Source organism: Anabrus simplex, chromosome 4 (genome assembly GCF_040414725.1).
Source record: "Anabrus simplex isolate iqAnaSimp1 chromosome 4, ASM4041472v1, whole genome shotgun sequence".
Classification (NCBI taxonomy): Eukaryota; Metazoa; Arthropoda; class Insecta; order Orthoptera; family Tettigoniidae; genus Anabrus; species Anabrus simplex.
In genome coordinates, this window is record NC_090268.1 from 19,634,938 (window position 1) to 19,654,093 (window position 19,156).

The 19,156-nt window shown below is 38.3% G+C and overlaps 1 protein-coding gene across 3 annotated transcripts in view; it reads right to left on the bottom strand.

Annotated features, from left to right (window-relative positions):
* Ca-Ma2d (Ca[2+] channel Muscle-specific alpha2/delta subunit) overlaps nt 1-19,156 on the bottom strand; it is a 318,622-nt gene that overhangs the window by 219,831 nt on the left and 79,635 nt on the right. For all 3 annotated transcript variants that reach the window (XM_067145019.2, XM_067145020.2, XM_067145018.2), the window contains exons 4-7: nt 13,149-13,392; nt 5,705-5,836; nt 3,286-3,542; nt 1,716-1,826 (exon numbers count right to left, since the gene is read on the bottom strand). In XM_067145019.2, coding sequence (XP_067001120.2) covers nt 1,716-1,826; nt 3,286-3,542; nt 5,705-5,836; nt 13,149-13,392 — 744 coding nt within the window. The remainder of the gene's footprint in view (nt 1-1,715; nt 1,827-3,285; nt 3,543-5,704; nt 5,837-13,148; nt 13,393-19,156) is intronic.

The following is a 19,156-nucleotide window of genomic DNA, read 5'->3' on the forward strand; positions in this document are numbered from 1 at the left end:
CAGTGTCTGCTTTGCAATACCACCCGGTGCTTCCCTCACATCCATCATAACAGCAAACCCGCTTATGTTGGTGTTTTTTTAATCAGTTGTTATTGTTACATCACAAACATTGCACCTCAGAACTGACTCTTCACTCTGGATGGTATTAGCACTAAACTGTTTAGCACTAACACGTATTTTCTCAGTGTTCATTTTCTGTTTCAGCATACTTGAACCTGTTTTCCAGTCAGTGACTGGGTCAAGGATAGAATGAATCTTGCTGCAAGAATAGAAATTGTGCCGGCTGCCGAAGCCTGTCGCACTCCTCTGGGGCAATGATTAATGACTGACAGATGAAATGCTAGTGGAGAGTGTTGCTGGAATGAAAGATGACAGGGAAAACCGGAGTACCCACAGAAAAACCTGTCCTGCCTCCGCATTTTCAGTACAAATCTCACGTGGAGTGATCGGGATTTGAACCACGGAACCCAGCGGTGAGAGGCCGATGCGCTGCCGCCTGAGCCATGGAGGCTTCCTGATACTGATACTACAGTAATAGCAAATAGCGTAATATTAAGCTATTTGCTAATAGGACAATGGCGGACACCACATACAATCAGAGCGTATTCTGAACCGTCACGTAATAATAACAAGGCCGGCAGATAAGCAGCTGATGGAGGGTGGTAAGCTAATAGTTCAACAATCACCAGGTTCATACTTATACTCCTAATTAATGCAGCATAGGGAGGCTACGATTCTAGTGCCGAATTGAGGAACTACATAGAACCAAGCTTCACAGACAAAATATTCGGCTTGTCTTCTTTAATTTCTTTAGGAATAAAATGCGGCAAAGGAGCCATAAAAAAAGTATTAAACAAGTGGAAAAGTTGCTGATGTTAAGAAAAGGTGTAAAAAGGTGCAAACTAAAACACAGGTAGGGGCGTTCACTTTATGTTTTCTTTGCGAGACAAGCAAATTTGGGCATTTTAATAGCGAAAAAGAATTAAGATGCAGCACATAAAATTCCTAGCTTTGACAATTAATAATTAGAGAATGTACAGTTTAACTTAATTTCCAATTACTCATGTCAGTTACCTCTCCTTGTACTTTTCTCTCAGATTTCTGTTAGTCACTTATAAGGAAAGATACCTAGGTGTCATTCATCTGTCTATCTACCAATCAATCATCAATTAATCAATCACTACTCATCTGTATTTGGCACTGTTCCTCAGGTGGCAGATTTTGATTTCTAGGAGTTTACTTTATATTTGCAAAGAAGAGAATGAAATCACTGTCACAAGATTTAAATGAAAACAATGCAAAAAAAGTTTGTTTGAGGGGTAATGAACAATATTAGTGTTATAGTGCTGTGGCCAGCCCCTCTACTGGGAGATTTTTCTTTTACTGCTATGAGATTCTTTCTGTAGGTGTCATAAATATTGAGGATCCAAACTCAGGGTTATAAGTGAAGTCCTCAATGGTTTATTGAGTGAAGAAGAAGGACTTTGGTATGCAAAATGAAGTAGAAGGAACAAAATACATTTCTATGTAGCTTCTGTACTCCATGACTGGGTAAAAAGATTATCTGTGAGTTATATATCCAAAGAACTTACAAGAGAAGTAAAATGCCATTGTAAAATATACATAAATAATCAGATTTAAAATTAACTGCTCCTTACATCTTTAGGCTTAAAAACATTTAATGACATGTAAAGTTCACTTCTTCAAGTACTTACCCGTTCTAATAATTTGAAAGCATCTACAAATGCTCGAGAAAAGTTGGCATATCCTTCAACAGTGATGTTATTGACGTTTGTTTTGATAGTGTTGATATTCTCTATGGTTGCCTGGAAGGTAAGAATAAATATTACAAATTTCAAAATTAATGTACTGGAACTGCTGTTTATTTGGAAATTGGGTGATTAGGTGTCTATTTTTAAAACCCCGTAAGTCACTCATTTTGTCAATGCCATGTTATGTGAGAAAATTAAAGTTGCAACATAAATTTCCAAATGTAGATGATAAACTGGAGCTTCGTCTCACTGAATGGTGATAGATCTCAGAATTTCTTGAGACTGCTCAGCAGGTGACTCAAAGTGACAGACGTCGGGCTGAAAAATCCTGTTAAGTCTAATGAATAGGATGGATGTGAGGACACTGAAAACTTTTGGTCTGGTTTTGAAACTGACTTGGGACATTTTTCAACATAACTATGAATCGCTGCTAGAGTGCATTCTCTGTACCTGTAGTCGGCTGTTTTATACAACAGAACTGTTTGTCTGACTCTGCATCAGAAGTTATGACTAGTCAAAAAGTAATGAGAATATACGGTAGTGATATGGTATCTTGGCAGGTGTGCTATTTACCAACTGATGAGCCCAACTTAGCACACTGGGGCAAAATGCTGGCAACCAGGAATAAGTTAGCTGGAAAATTTATAATGTCCAATAATGGACCAACTATATTGGTATTATAAATTGTGTATGCAAAACAGGTTTGCAACAAGTTGTTTGAGATAGAATGTTTCTTGGACTGGAATCATGGACAATTGCAGATATTGCAAGTAACTAGAGGCATGACTTTCACATTTGCATTCAATTTTGCAAAAAAAGAAACAATTATTAGTGTTATTTCAGGAATAGGGCTGAGGCTTTTGCTTTAATCCTTTTGCACATTTATTCATATACAGTTTAATTCAAGAGATTTGTGAATTACAGTATTTATGTGGAAGATAAATAAAGAGAAGCAATATTGATAATCATTCACTATTCCTTATCTTAATTAGAAATACAGTATAATATAGCCCTAATCAAGATTACTCAACAAATAACCCTTCCATCCTACATGGCCATGGTATGACCATAAAGGATTTTATACAGAATTAATACAAAGTGATACATCTGTTGAAATGAGAAATCCTATTCTGCTTCTCTTCACGCATGTGATATTGGAATACAACTTCAAGATCGTTATTTTCCATCCATTTTGCTGAAGTTTTGTATTTATCACAAAATAAGTAAATTTTGCTTCAAACTGGCCTTGTCACTTTAATTCGCTATAATTTGTGAAAACAAAATCACTAATTTCTTAACCAGAATCATATGATTTGATAAGATATTTCAAAATCACTTCAACATATTTTTTGTCACATTTATTATTAATGAAAAAGTCATGCCTCTACATATCTTTTTCTAACCCTTAAAAATGCCCAGCCCAGAGCATTTGTTAGGGATATTCAGGCCAAGATCAGAATGGGTTAAAATGAACAAATCCTAGTAATTATTTCAAGTAGATTTGGTCTCTTACCTGAACAAGGATATCCTTAAAGCAAGGTACAACTTCTTGGGTGACGTGGGAGAAATTCAGGACATTGATGAAATCATTGCTGCCTAAAGTATCCAAAATGTTGTTGACTGTGAGCTTAGCAATATTAAGTCTCAGTCCTTTCATAGATCCCGTCGTATCAAGCAAGATAACAATATCTTTACTGCATGTGGCTGCTTCTATGTACCAGAATCTGTTACGGCAATCATACTCATCAGGATCCTGATTCCAAGGCATGGCTATCAAGATAAAATGCACAAATATTATAAGATGACAAACTTAATGGTATGCTTATAACACAAGTAGTAGGGTAGAAATTACAGACTGTGGTTAAAATATGCTATTCAGTGCAATTAAATGAAAAACAAGAATAATACCTAATCTGAGAGAATACCAAGGAAGTTGGCCGTGTGGTTAGGGGTGTGCAGCTGTGAGCTCGTATTCAGGAGATGGTGAGTTTCAACCCCACTATCAGCAGGCCTGAAGATGGTTTTCCGTGGTTTCCCAGTTTCACATCAGGCAAATGCTGGGGCTGTACGTTAATAAAGGCCAATACCACTTTCTTCCCAACCCTACCCCTTTTCTATCCCATTGTCGCCGTAAGACCTCTCTGTGTCGGTGAAACGTAAGGCAACTTGTATGTTAATAAGTGTAAGTTTTCTCTATTCACAGAACACTAGCCACCCTCACTTCATGGTGCTACAGACCTGACTGGCCTTAGGTTTCATGTGGTCGATATGACAAATTCTCTTGGCCATTATTCTTGTCTTTCTAGACCTGCACCACCATCTCATAGTCATATAGCTCCTCAATTATAAACACATAGGCTACGGCCTACAAAATTCTGTCTTTTATTCTTTTACAATGTTTAAAACCATTTGCTGAAAATGTTATTGGGGACTATCAGAACGGTTTTTGTAGTAATAGATCCACTACAGACAACATATTTGCAATTAAGACTATTAATGATAAGGTGTGGGAATACAAGGATGTTAAAAATTAAATATTTGAAAAGGAGGTTCAACCTATTCAATACTTAAAGAAATGCAGTAATCACATTCCTATTTAAATGGGACCGGTTTCGACCTTAGTCCAGGTCATCATCAGCCGTAAAAACATGTACAATGTTTATGAATATTGGAGGTCAGTTTCACACTCTGATAGGCACAAAGACACGACACCACATTCTGTCATGCACAAAGTCACAACACTATCAACTAATATACGAAGATCAAAAATAACTTGAAGTCGCAGACGAATAGATTTGTAGTAGAAAGCCGCCAGCTCCTGGTGATCAGCGCGGCACATTCAAGGTCATGCGCTGCAGTCGAACGCCAAAGTAGAGTGGAGAATGTTTTTGAAGGTCCAGAATTTGTCACGGTTGCGGGAAGTTAAATACAAGGAGTCGGTTCATTATCTATTTATAGATTTCTTCAAGGCATATGATTCAATCCATAGAGAAGGGCTGTGGAACATCATAATGGAGTTTGGCTTTCCCATAAAATTAATTAACATGTGCAAACTGTGTATGGATGGTAATGTTAGCTGTGTTTTGCTCAAGGGTAGAAAATCAAGTTCGTTCCAGAATAAAACTGGACTGAGACAAGGGGATGCACTATCTCCTCTTCTATTCAACATTGCACTGGAGAAGATTAACAGGAAATTAGCTCTTGTACCTGCTGACATCATACTGGGGAGACAACATAAAGTCCTTGCATATGCAGATGATACTGTTGTTATTGGCTGCAATGAATTAGAAATTAGGCAGTTATTTTTGGAAGTAGAGGAAATGGCAGCAAAAAGTTCTTTATAGGTAAATGATAAAAGGACACATTACCTGGTTGTACAGAGATCAAATCATGAGGAGGTTGACAGATTGCCTTTGAAGATTGGGAAATATATATTTAAAAGAGTAGAGGAGTTTAAATTCTTTGCTGTATTAATCGATGAGCAAAACCGAAGGCAACAGGAACACCAAGCTAGAATTAAGAATGCAAATAAGGCATTTTTCTCTATGAGCCCTATATTTGGCCCTAAGTTTTTAACAGGGAATGCAAAAATGATTATCTACAATACAATCATTCAACGAGAACTTCTGTATGGTTCCGAGACATGGAGTATAACCAAGAAAGAGCAGCAACAGTTGCAAGTCTTTGAGAATAAATTTTATAGAAAAATATTTGGCCCATGGTTCGATTCTTTCTCTCAAAGCTGGCACAAAAGATCTAATTGTGAGATTTACATCCTCCCTCAACAACACACTATAATGGGTGTGATAGAATCCAACAGACTGCACTGGGCTGGACATGCACTAAGGATGCAGGATAACAGAGCACCAGTAGATCTATACAAGGGATCTCTTAATGTGAAAAACAAATAATATATCACATAAAAGTCTCACCTGGATAATTGCGTAGAAAACCTGAAGAACCTCCAAAATACTGCCATGAAAGTGACGGATCACTTTCATAGTTTTGAATGAATACATCATCAAGCTTTTTTGACCATAAAATATGCTCGAGCACATGTGTAGCTGTAAAATAGCGAAAGCATTTCAGTGGGGTTCAATTTCAAATTACTAATCATCAAAATACCACAGAAATATAAAGAATAATTTGCATATTTACATTAACATGCCTTATAGCACTTGAAAAGTCACCACAGAAGTCAAACCCAAAAGTACCGCTAGACCCCTCCAAGTACATAGTAGGTTGATGATATATCAAGACTTTCTGAAAGAACATTTCGTGAGGGTCCACTTTTTATTCATTTACATAAATAATGTTACATCATTACTGTGTCTTAAGCGGAACATGTTTCGCCTATTTTTTAGGCATCTTCAGCTGCTGTTCCTAATATCTAACATTCAAATTGCTAGGATCCTAGGCTTTGTTTATGATGAAATGCTTAAATTAGTTGGGCTAACATGAATTGCTCTGTCTAAAATGTTATGATTACACATTACAATACATTTTATAAAAACATCCTTGACATGATTATTACACTTTAAGAACTCAATAATACATTAGTTCAATCCAACGTTACTTATAATGATGCTGACTGAACAATCCATAATTATTTGTAACTTACAATATCAAGACTTTGGTGAAACTTTTTCATAACATCAATAAGACAGCAATCAGCTTCAGAGGATCACTTAATAAACAAAAATTCTAGAGGCCCAATTTCACCAAGTTAAACAAAACGACAACACTCACTTTGGAAAAGAAGAGCAGCTGAAGAGAACAGTTTTTTGATTAAGATGTAACATCGACATGAAAAAAAAACCTTTTCAAAAACTCTTTTAAAAATGAACAGCTAAGAAAAACATACACATCACATATGAACAAAAGTGCTGTATACTAACAAATTTTAAACATCTATTTAAGTGAATATGAAATTGTTTTAAATTAGGTTAGAACATAAGCAGATCCATCCTCCCTTCCCACTTCATTGCCCCATTCAACCCTACCCATCTATTTTAATTTTCTTTCTTTTCTTTCTTTCTTTCTTTCTTTCTTTGTTAATCCGTTTACCCTCCAGGGTTGGTTTTTCCCTCACACTCAGCGAGGGATCCCACCTCTACCGCTTCAAAGGCAGTGTTCTGGAGTGTGAGACTGTGGGTTGGGGGATACAGCTGGGGAGGAGGACCAGTGCCTTGCCCAGGCGGCCTCATCTGCTATGCTGAAAAAAGGCCTTGTGTGGGTGGGGGTGGGGAAGATTGGAAGGCACAGACAAGGAAGAGCGAAGGAAGTGGTTAGGTAATATCCCAGCATTTGCCTGGAGGGGAAGTGGGAAACCACGGAAAACCACTTCAATGGAATCTAACCCTCCTCTACTCATTTGACCTCCCGAGGCTGATTGAACCCCGTTTGAGCCCTTGTACCCCTTTTCAAATTTTGTGGTAGAGCCAGGGATAAATCTGGGCCTCAGGGAGTGGCAGCTAATCACGCTAACCACTACACCACAGAGGTGGACTTTAATTATTTTGATCATGTTAAATTTATTTTGTTTTAATAATAGCAAAGGTACTGTTTAAGATGACATTTTGAGAGGAAGAAAATCCTCTGTAATTTCACCTAAGCAATGTAATGTACCTGAAGATGTTCTTAAGGAATGAAACATGTTCTGCAAATAATTAACTTGTGTAAAGTAAATATATAGTATCAAACAGGTGTAAATTTACTTTTATTGATTTAATGTACCTCAACACTTGTCGTCGAAGGGTCTGGAGGGACTGAGGCTGTATGCCAGTCCACAGCATGTCCAAGACACGCATGCTTACAGTGATGAATCAGTCATATTCTGGGTTGAGATAATGCTGGGACATCAGATCCCACTAGTGCCTAATGGTGGCACACTGATGAGCCGGCATTATAATCATGCGGTGCTGCTACAAACTCCATTCCTTGAAGAATTGCCTGAATGCACTGGCCTGGCATGTCTCTGGACATGTGTGGGGCATGCTGAAGTGTGCTATTCCTCACTGCCCTGTCCCTCTCATGACCTGCCAAGAAGTCATCAAAGCTACTGTCAAGGTGTGGAATATCCTCCGTCAGGCTGACTTGGACAACTTGATTCATTGTATGTCATAACCTACATGTGCCCTGTTGGATGTCCATCATGACCAGTGTTGCCAATAGTGTAATAGAATTATCAACTGAATGGCTGCTTAAAAACCACCAGAAACCACTAAAATCCCTCCTCCTACCTCCTCCTCCCCAACTTTTCCTCGTTAAGCTTTGTTGAGGTACTAAAATTCTACATCAAAAGGAAAATTGTAGTCCAAAGGTTAAAGTACGTAGGTGCTTTGAAAAGTTCTCGGAATGTACTAGAATTAAGTATCTTCCCTCGGTGGATCTGCTTTTATTTTTCAACATAGTCTCCCTGTAGACTAATGCATTTGGTCCAGCGATGTTCCAATGCCTTGATCCCATCTCGAAAATGAGATTCCTCCAGGCCTGCAAAATACCTCTCCAATTCGGCTGTCAGTTCTTCCCTTGTAGAAAATCTCCGTCCACCGAGGAAAATTTTCAGCTTGGGGAATAGGTTAAAGTCTGATAGTGCCAAATCAGGTGAATAAGGTGGATGTGGCAACAATTTGTGCCCCAGTTTATGAAGTTTTGCCATGGCAATAACACTTGTGTGCAGCGGAGCGTTGTCCTGATGAAAGATTACCTTTTTCCTTGCCAAACCAGGCCTTGTTTCACGTATCTTTTCCTGTAGTTGGTCTAGGAGGTTTGCATAGTATTGCCCTGTAATTGTTTGGCCAGTAGGAAGATAATCTATCAGCAGTATGCCTTTTGCATCCCAGAAAACTGAGGCCATGACCTTTCTGGCCGAACGCACTGCCTTTGCTTTCTTTGGTGGTGGTGAATCAGCAAGTTTCCACTGCTTTGACTGCTGTTTTGTCTCTGGGGTATAGTAGTGACCCAAGTTTCATCTGTAGTCACAAACCGGTGCAAAAAATCTTGTTGATTGCACAGAAAACGGGCAGACTTTGTTCGGGCATTTCCAATCTGATGCGTTTATTGTCCAATGTCCATCTTGCGGATAATTTTTTCATACCCAATTCTTCAGTTAAAATATAATATACCCATTCAGAAGATATCCCTACAGCTTCAGCAATATCCCGTACTTTCAGTCGACGATCCTCCATGACCATTTTATGCACTTTTGTGATAAATTCTGGGGTCGTAACACTGTTTGGCCGTCCACTACGCGGATCATCATCCAAGCTCTCCCGACCAAATTTAAACTCGATGGTCCACTTGGCAACAGTTGAAAATGAAGGAGCAGAGTCCCCCAGTGTGTTCTGAAAGTCGGTATGAATTTCCTTTGCTTTCATACCTTTCTTTACAAAGTATTTAATCACTGCTCGAATTTCAGTTTTTCCATTGTCACAAATCACTATGCGGGAACAACAACAAAGAGTCGTCACTACCACACTCCTGCAGCTAGAGCACTGACGCGCCACATGTTCACTCACAAAGGATGTGTGATTATTGCGCAGGAACCTCGTTGCTCTAGCACTGACATCTAGCGGTGATTCCGAGAACTTTTCAAACTGTCCTTGTGTTTGAAATATATTTCAAGGTGAACCCTTAATAGTCAGTGATCACTGATGTCTTTTCCTAACACTTCGAACGAAGGCACAGAGGAAGAAGATATCTGGTATATTTTTACTATCCCTAATTTTTGAAATATGAAGGGGGGTCAAATATAAACACTTTTTCAATTTTTTATTTAAATTCATTTATTGAAAAGACAAGGGATTTACAACTTATTTTTCCACATAGTTTCCTGCTTTGCAAATGCTCTCATCATAAAAAGAACAAGGGTCATGTCACCAGTCAGTTGCGCACAAAGTCTTCTACGCTCTTGTCATCTTAAATTCGTTGCCCTCCTAGAGCTTCTTTAAGAGGTCCAAACAAATGGAAATTGCTGGGCAATAAGACCGGGCTGTAAGGAAGATGATCACATGTAGTCCAGTGCATTTTTTGTAGCTTTGAGACAGTTAGAGCTGCAGTATGGGGCTGCGCTTTGTCGTGGAGGAGGATGATCTGTCGAATTGGTTGGTCTCGTCTTTTGCGGCGATATGCAACTATCGCCTTTTTCAACAGCTCGCAGTAGTAAGCAACATTGATTGTGCATCGCTCATGCAAAAATTCAATCAGCAAAATGCCTCACCGATCGAAGAAAATATTTGCAAGAACCTTGCCAGCTGACAGTCGAGTCTTGGCTTTCACTGTTGCTGCCTCCCCTTTCTTCCGCCACTCCGTACTGGCTTGTTTGGATTTGCGAGTGGACCCATGTTTCATAGCAGGTGATTATCCGACTCAAAAATGCACCACCTTCTTCCGCAAACTTTGCTGTAAGCCTCTGACAGACCTTCAAAGTCTCAATTCAGATTTTTGGTCAAAAGGTGAGGGACCCATCTGGAACACAATTTATGGAACTGTAGGTTGTTTGTGATGATTGCTTGACAGCTCCCATAACTGATTCCGACTTGTTCTGCAATTTCTGATACTGTCGCCCATCGATCGTCATCAATAATATCTTTAACTGCACAATTGTTTTCGTCTGTAATGCTGGTCCAAGGACGGCAATTGTGTTGCTGATTTTCCATACATTCTCGTCCTTCCTTAAAATGTTTATTCCAGGCAAACACATGCACCTTTGACAATGTTTGATCACCAAACTGTGCAATTTCTGGTAAATTTCCGTTGCTGTAACTCCTTCACGAGCAAAAATTTTTATAATTACGCGTTGTGCAGTGGAGGGGCGCACCTTTTGCTTCAACATCGTGAGCATTACTGACGAAACGATGGGAAATATCTAACAGCACACTCTCCCCACTGCTAATGGTCCCATCTAAGCATAGCAGAAGTGTAGGGCCAGTCCTACCAACTGTTGAAGTTCAGGAACAAAAATCCAGTTTATATTTGATCGACCCTCATAGTACATTTGGTAGCTCATAGGGCAGCATTGTTTGTTTCTTCTCTGTCCTGCCTGAATTGATAAAAGCAAATTTACTTTTGGGTCTCACTTTTTTACTCTAGTTTTAATGAAAACCTACAACCTGTTTTCCAGTCATTGACCGGGTCAGGGATGTAATGAATGAAGCAGATATAGGCTATTATTACGATGGGGTCGCCACTCCCAAAGTGATTTATTAATGACTGATAGATGGTATGAAATGAGAATGGAGAGTGTTGCTGGAATGAAGGATGACAGGGAAAACCGGAGTACCCGGAGAGAAACCTGTCCCACCTCCGCTTTGTCCAGCAAAAATCTCACATGGAGCGACCGGGATTTGAACCACGGTATCCAGCAGTGAGAGGCCGATGCACTGCTGTCTGAACCACAGAGGCTCTCTAGTTTTAATAATGACTAAAAATGATCTCCAGTTCTTCATTTGACTTTGCTTGCTTGCTTGCTTGTGGTTTTAAGGGGCCTAACATCGAAGGTCATCGGCCCCCATTTGACTTTGGCAATACTAGACGTGGCAGTGCAAATGGTGCCAGCTCCTGAAATGGATTGGTGTTATTTACATCACTTTGCACCAGAAATTAGCGGTTTCCATGGCTTGAGACCATTTGACAAAGGACACGTTTATTCAGCTGATAAATTCGTATTTGCGCTGGCATCAAAGTGACAAGTCACTAACTTTGCTGAATGAAAGTTGCAAGGGTGGGAAAATGTCAAAAGAAAGAATCACCATCATGTTTTGTTATAACGTACTTGGTGAAAAGGAAAATCCTCTAATAATTGGTAAATCCTTGAGACCCAGGTGCTTTAAAAACATGGACTTAAATCATCTTGGTGTCGAATGGCATGTGAATAAAAAGGCATGGATGACGTCAGCAATATTTGAGAATTGGCTCCTAGCTTTGGATTCCAAGATGAAGGCCAGAAACCATAACATGATCTAGATAATGCTATGTCTCATCCAGAAATACGGATTTCAAATGTAAAACTCTTGTTCCTTCCACCCCATACCACTGCTCATCTTCAGCTATTGGATCAAGGAATCATTCAAGCATTCAAATTAGACTATCATAAAAGGGTTTTATGGTTGTTAGTGGCATACATGGATGAAGCAGACTCAGCTTTTGATTTGATGAAGAAGATCAATGTTGGCGATGCAGTTTTGTGGACAAAGGCAGCCTGGAATGCAGTCAGCAAAACCACAATCAGGAAATGCTTTGCAAAATGCCGCATCGCTAATTCTACAGTTGAAGAACAAGCAGGGGTAGAGGTTTGAAATGAATATGATGAACTTTAGACTTTAGCAACGACAGCTGGATTGATGTTTGATACTGAAGCCGAAGAAGAGAATATTCCTTGCTGTGACGATCTCGAGGCGACTGGCAGTCCCGACTCCAGGGCGCAATTTACGGTAAGTTTTCTGTGTTATCAAGTTATACAGTAATTATGTGTTGCACATATCGTAAGGTCCATGTTCGTTTGCACCTCAACGCCTCATTCATTTTCTTCTTGTGATAGACAGCTTTTAATTCTTTTAAGCTAAATTTTCAGCTTTAATTTAATTCACTGCACTTCATAAATATTTCTAGCTATCCATATATCCATAGCAGCCTTCATTAGTCATACAAAAGGACCATTTTGAATAAAACTTGTTATTGTTTTACAAAGCCCGAATCAGGAACGAATAGTGACGATGATGGTAAGGTGGAAGAAGAACAAGAAGTTCTGTCAATGAAGCAGGGACTAAATATGCTTAAACAGATAAAGAATTTGTGTGTCACAATGGACTGCAAGTATGGGGAGAACACTATGGAACCATTTAATAGACTTTATTCCATTTTCAAGAATATCGCAGTTAAGAAAACATGTGCTAAATTTACACAGATGAAGCTTCACGATTACTTCACAAAGCTGTAATGTTTATAAATGATTTAAAATCACTTATAATAACTCTCTATGAAATACTAACACAGAAATGACTTAGAATAATAAAATTAAAGATATGTATGCTTATATTTAAGATGGATGTTCTTTGCCATTAAAATGTTTGATTACTTTTACAAACTTGTTTTAGCGGACACCTCTCGTAACGGACATTTTTCCTCGGAACCGACGGTCTCCACTAGAAGGGAGGTTCGACTGTATTATGATGTACCTTGTCTTCGTACACTCAAGAAAACAAGGATTTTTCCTCAACTTCCGAGCCCTAGCAATAACCCGTCCCATAATCCGTAATCAGCTGCATTTCAAGTGAACAAGCATTAGGCAAAATTTTTTTTGATGCAAGTATTACAAGGTGTCAATAAATATCTATGTTTGGTACCACTAATGTAAATGAATGTTTCAGAACATACCTACATCATACACATTGGTTGGAACATGAACAGAACTATAGCTCTTGTTTATTGGGATGTTGTAAAACTGAGTATCAGGAGCTAGATCCATTGGAATATATTTAAAACCTTTTGGCAGTTTTTCTGGTACATCTTCTGGTACAATTCCATTAACTGCTGAGAACTTAGCACTGTGAAATCCACAATCTTCACAACCGTCGTATTCAAATTCCTCCGCAATCTCTTCAGCCGCTGCTCTGACACACTGCAAAGAGAACCTACATGAACATTTTTTTAAAGGTACATAATTGTTTCAGCATGAAATCTTACTTCCTATGTGAGCATACCATTCCAGTTGTGTTTTTCCCACTCAAAACTGAACGTATACCTAAGAAGCCAACATGTAGCTGATATGATAAGGAACCAGAAATTAAAACCGTATTTATTCGTGTAATTTTCCCCCTCACATAATTTTTCATCCCTGATTTTTAGAACAAAAATTTGGAAAAAAATTAATCACATATTTTTTCTCCCTTGTTTTATCTACAGTTTCCACTGGTTGTGAACGACAGACTTATTTCGTCTTCATGATTCGTGCTGATCTACAGAAATCAGGAACTCTAGCTCATTCCACATTAAACTGTACTGCTCTTATGGACTCCAAGGAGTGAACTGTGAAGTGTGCTATGAGAGTAAAAGATCTATACATAAAAAGAGCGATCGGAGTATCCAAGACAACAAGATCAAGACTCGTCTACCTCCTAGTGCAAGAATCCTTCCTCATTGAAGACTTCAGAACACACCTGACCCTACCCAACACCAGAGCATCAGTCCGACTCGTTGGCTGAATGGTCAGCGTACTGGCCTTCGGTTCAGAGGGTCCCGGGTTCGATTCCCGGCTGGGTTGGGGATTTTAACCTTCATTGGTTAATTCCAGTGGCCCGGTGGCTGGGTGTTTGTGCTGTCCCCAACATCCCTGCAACTCACACACCACACATAACACTATCCTCCACCACAATAACACGCAGTTACCTACACATGACAGATGCCGCCCACCCTCATCGGAGGGTCTGCCTTACAAGGGCTGCATCCAGCTAGAAATAGCCACACAAAATTAATTAGCAGAGCATCAGAAAATCTCCTAGCAATACTCAACAAAAAAAGAGAAGACATTCCTTCAGAATTCTTTGGAACTGGGGCCATGATAGACCGGACATGGACAACATCCAACTTCGAGATGAGGCAGGGTTCACAAGACTGGCAGTACATGGTTTCTACCATCTAATTGGTACCAACACTTCATACCATGAACTGACAGAGACATGTAAGTGCAAACTATGTGGATACCTGTGTGAAAATTACTATGAAGAACTCTGCATCAAAAGAACAAAAACAATTAAAGAATATGCAATCCAAGGCACAAGCGCGCCAGTACAGTGCATATAAATGTGTTATTTTTCTCCCTTTCTGTATGGCTATCTGCAATAAATATATCTATATACAGGATGAAGTGAAATTCGCGCACTCAGGCATCGCAGCGCGGCTCCTCACATGCCAGCAATAAAAAATTGTCTCTCACAAAAGTTCGTCCTGCGAGTATATCCGGGAGAAAAAGGACATTGAAGAGTGGCAATCTGGCAACACTGTAACCACATGTAGGGTAACTACCTCTGTCAGCACATATTGCTCATGCTGTACAGTTGGTGCAGTGGATAGAGTTTTGGGTTAGCATGCGGGAGATTGAGGGGGGTCGATCGTGGTTTGAGGCGTGTTTTTTTATTTCGTAAATGTAGTCCATGTGGTATGGTATCTGGCATCTTAATCTCAACAGCGATTGCAGCGCATCCTCTAGAAACCATTTTCACTTACATACTACGATCCTAGAAATGCACGAACATTCGTTTTTATTGGTCAACTTTGAAAGACACCCTTTCCACGTCGTGGGCGTGAATATATTCGCACCACTTCATCTACTAGATGCATTACAACGTGTTCAGCGTTACTAAATTTTGTAAATGTAGGATACATGTGACCTAAGAAATGGAGTCTTACTGTATTACAATATGTAATGTCCGATGGAAATTAGCAAATAAAAAAGTGCGCCTCAACCCAGGATTGAACCCTCGACCTCCTGCATGCTAACCCAAAACTCTATCCACTGCACCAACTGTACAGCACAATTAGTACGTGCTGAGAGGTAGTTACCCTACATGTGGTTACAGTGTTGCCAGATTGCCACTCTTCAACATTTTTTTTCCTGCCGGATATACTCGCATTACGAACTTTTGTGAGGGACTTTCTTTATTGCTGGCATGTGAGGATTTGCGCCGTGACGCATGAGAGCGCGAATTTTGCTTCACCCTGTATAAAAAATAACATGTCCTGACTGACTGATTGACTGATTCATCATCGCTGAGCGAAAACTACTGGACATAACGAAATTAAAATTTCAGGACACATTTATATTACAATGTAGGTGCTCGCTAAGGGAGGATTTTTGGATATCCCATCGCTAATGGGGTGAAAAGGGGGGGGGTGAATTTTTAAAATAAGTGTATCTATATCTCAAAACTTTAAAAGTTTACGGATGTAAAAGTTGGTATTTAGAATCTCCTTTAAAAATAAAAGAAACATGTATTTTTTGTTTTTGGAAAATCCCAATAGGAGGGTTGAAAAAGGGTGAAAAAGGGGTTGAACGCCTTTAATGAGAATACTTATATCTCAGAAACTGAAAATATTACAGACCTGAAAATTGGTATTTAGAATCTCCTTTAAAAATAGAGAAAATCATATTTTTTTGCTTGCTTTGCTTGCTTGCTTGTTGTTTTAAGGGGCCTAACATCAAAGGTCATCGGCCCCATTTTTATGTTTTTTTTGTTTTTTGTTTTGTTTTGGAAAATCCAATTAATGGGGGTTAAACAGGAGTGACAAATGAGGTGAATTTTTTGAAAGACTATATCTACAGTATATCTCAGAAATGTAAAATGTTACAGGCGTAAAAATTGGTATTCAGAATCTCCTGTAAAAGTAAAAAAACATAGGTGATTTGTTTTTGGAAACTCCACTTAAGGGGAACTAAATAGGGGGTGAAATTTTAAAATGAGCATGTCTATAATATATCTCAAAACTTAACATGTTGCAGAAGTGAAAAATGGTACTTTTTATCTCTATTAAAATAAAGAAACGTGAATTTTTTTTTTGGAGAAACCAATTGGGTGGAGACTAAAAATGACTGAAAATGGGGCTGAATTCTTTTTATAAGGATACTGATATCTCAAAAACTGAAGAAGTTACAGATGTGAAATTTGACATTTGGAATCTCCTTTAAAAATAAAGAAATACGTACTTTTTTGTTTTCAGAAATCCACTTAAAGTGGGGTGGAGGTAGAATTGAAAAATTATTCGAATTATTTGTACGAAGGTACTATTATCTCAAAAACGAAAGATGTTGCAGACGTAAAAATTGATACTTGGAATCTGCTTTAGAAGTAAGAAACACGTATTCCTTTGATTTCAGAAAATCCAAGAGGGGGGGGGGGAGGATTTGAAAAATTAATTGTATGAGGATACTTACATCTAATAAAATCTAAAGTTGTTACAGACATGAAAATTGGATTTTGGATCTCCTTTAAAAACAAAGAAACACACATTTTGGGGGAAAGTCATCTTGGGGGCCCGAGGTGAAAAGGAGTTGATTTCCTTTTATGAAGACACATATCTAAAAAACTGCAGATATTACAGTTGTGATCACTGGTATTCAGAAGATCGTTTACTAATAAAGAAACAAGTATTTTTTCCAGAAAATTCTCTTAATGGGGCAGGGGGGGATGAAAGAAGTGAAAAAGTGTATTCTTTTTATGGGCTAACTTATATCTCAAAACTGAAGGTAACAGGTGTGAACAATGGTATTTGGAATCTCCTTTAAGCATAAAGAAACACGCTTTCTTTCTTTGGGGGGTGGGGGGCGAGGAATTAACGTAATGGCGGTGGGGTGGAAAAGGATTTGAGACCAATTGATTTTACTGTTTGTAACATACTTGATTCTGATCATAAACCGATAATTTTTAATCTTTCCTGGGTTCGTTTACAAGAACCATCTTTTCCTTTGAAGAACTTAAAGTTAGATTACAGTAGATTCTCCTGGCACATAAATAAAAATATAAACACATTTGAAATAAACGATAGGAATGATACTGACTGAGCAATTGTTCACCTCTATAATAAGGTCAATAATGCACAGAAGTATATCATTCTTATCGCCAGAAATCTTGTGCACTTGCTTACGTATGCCAATGGTGCTGGTTACATTGTCAGCAATGACAATGGCAGCAGATGTAATTTTCCGATAAGTAGCAGTCTTGCATCTTGCTGCAGCGTCCAGAACATCAATAATAATAATAATAATAATAATAATAATAATAATAATAATAATAATAATAATAATAATAATAATAATAATAATAACCTAAATTCAACTAAATCACCCACCCTAATAATAATAATTTTCTGGGCCGTTGTCAAAATGTGCAGACTTTGCTGGGAATGGGTCCTGGCCGGGTAATGACTACTAATGCAGTTCAGCCGCAGCTTCAGTACCACCATAGCACCCAAAATGATCTCCTCAAGGATTTGTCCAAATTAAAAATGCTTCTAGGAAAAGGTGGCAAAGATTTAGGGACCCAACTGACCAGGCAGAATACCTGGAGTTAGCCTGGGAAGTACGAAATCGATTGCTGGAAAGAAAGATTGAAAAATGGGAGGAACTTTGCCATCAGATCGCGAATTTTGGCGGATTATATATAAAATGTTAAACATTCAATTATAAATTTCAGTATAATACTGTAGTGAAGCACATGTATCTTGCTAGTTATTATATATTTGACCTAATTCAAGTAAATTCTTTATCATTTAAAACTGTTTTAAATTTTATCATAAAAGATTGGGGCACATCCTGTACCGAACGTGCAAATTTTACTGGCACTTACACAAGACACAAGCTTCAAGATGTTTCCTAACAAGTGTATAATTAAAAGTTTACATTTGATTGGCTGAAATAAAGCAAAAGGTAACTCCTGTGCAGTCATTGGTCATTAATTTTACTGTGGCATTTCCGGTTACACCATCCAGCGGCGGGCTACCTTCAGGAAGCGCATCGCAGAGTGTCTGATTTCTGTCTTTGGCATCACTTAGAGCAGACAGGTTGTCCAGGAGCTCTGGCTCGTCTTGGAGTAAGCAAATCTTAAATTTCCTAATGTAACTTAACTTTATTTTATTTCACATTTTAAAAATCTGTAACAGAAATTTACTTGTCGATTTATCTGCCAGAAAACAAATGTAATTTTTGATGGTGTAAAGAAATCTGTCTTCATGTTGCCATGAGACAAGTTTTTTTTATAACACGTGCTACGTAATATGACCTTTATCAGTACTAAATTTTTAAGGTAATGTGCATGATGGCATGATGAAGTGGATAGTCACTCACTAACCTCGGTTCTGTGGCATGTCCTTCGAAGGGTCATGTGAACAACATTGCAAGCTAATGTAATAAAATATAATTGTCATCCTAGTTTGGATTTGCTTGCAACATTTAAACTTTAACCTCCCCTTTGTTTTCCTTTCTGGAAATTAAGAATGCACCTAAGGTTAGTAACTTCCAATTAATTTTGAATGATAAATGAGGATATGGTCTGGTACATTAATTTATCCAAAAAAATGGTATATTTTCATGTGTGTAGTTTCAGTTGGTAATGAAGGTCTTGTCTGTGTAATTTGATTTACCTGGAGAATATTTTCTCTTTTGTGCTGACCTGTCATACCTGCTGTGCTCAAATTGTTTGGAAGTAAACTGTATGTAAAGGGTACTTTTGTGAATAGTACTGTGTTTGTACAACATCCCCATTGGCATATGTTTCTTGACAAATGAATTTATTTCTTTAAATGTTAGGTTATGTAAAGTTTCTTGTTGTTTTCTTTAAAATATAGGTTTGTTTAAATTGTAATATGGGTCAACGGTAAACTCTTGAATTTTA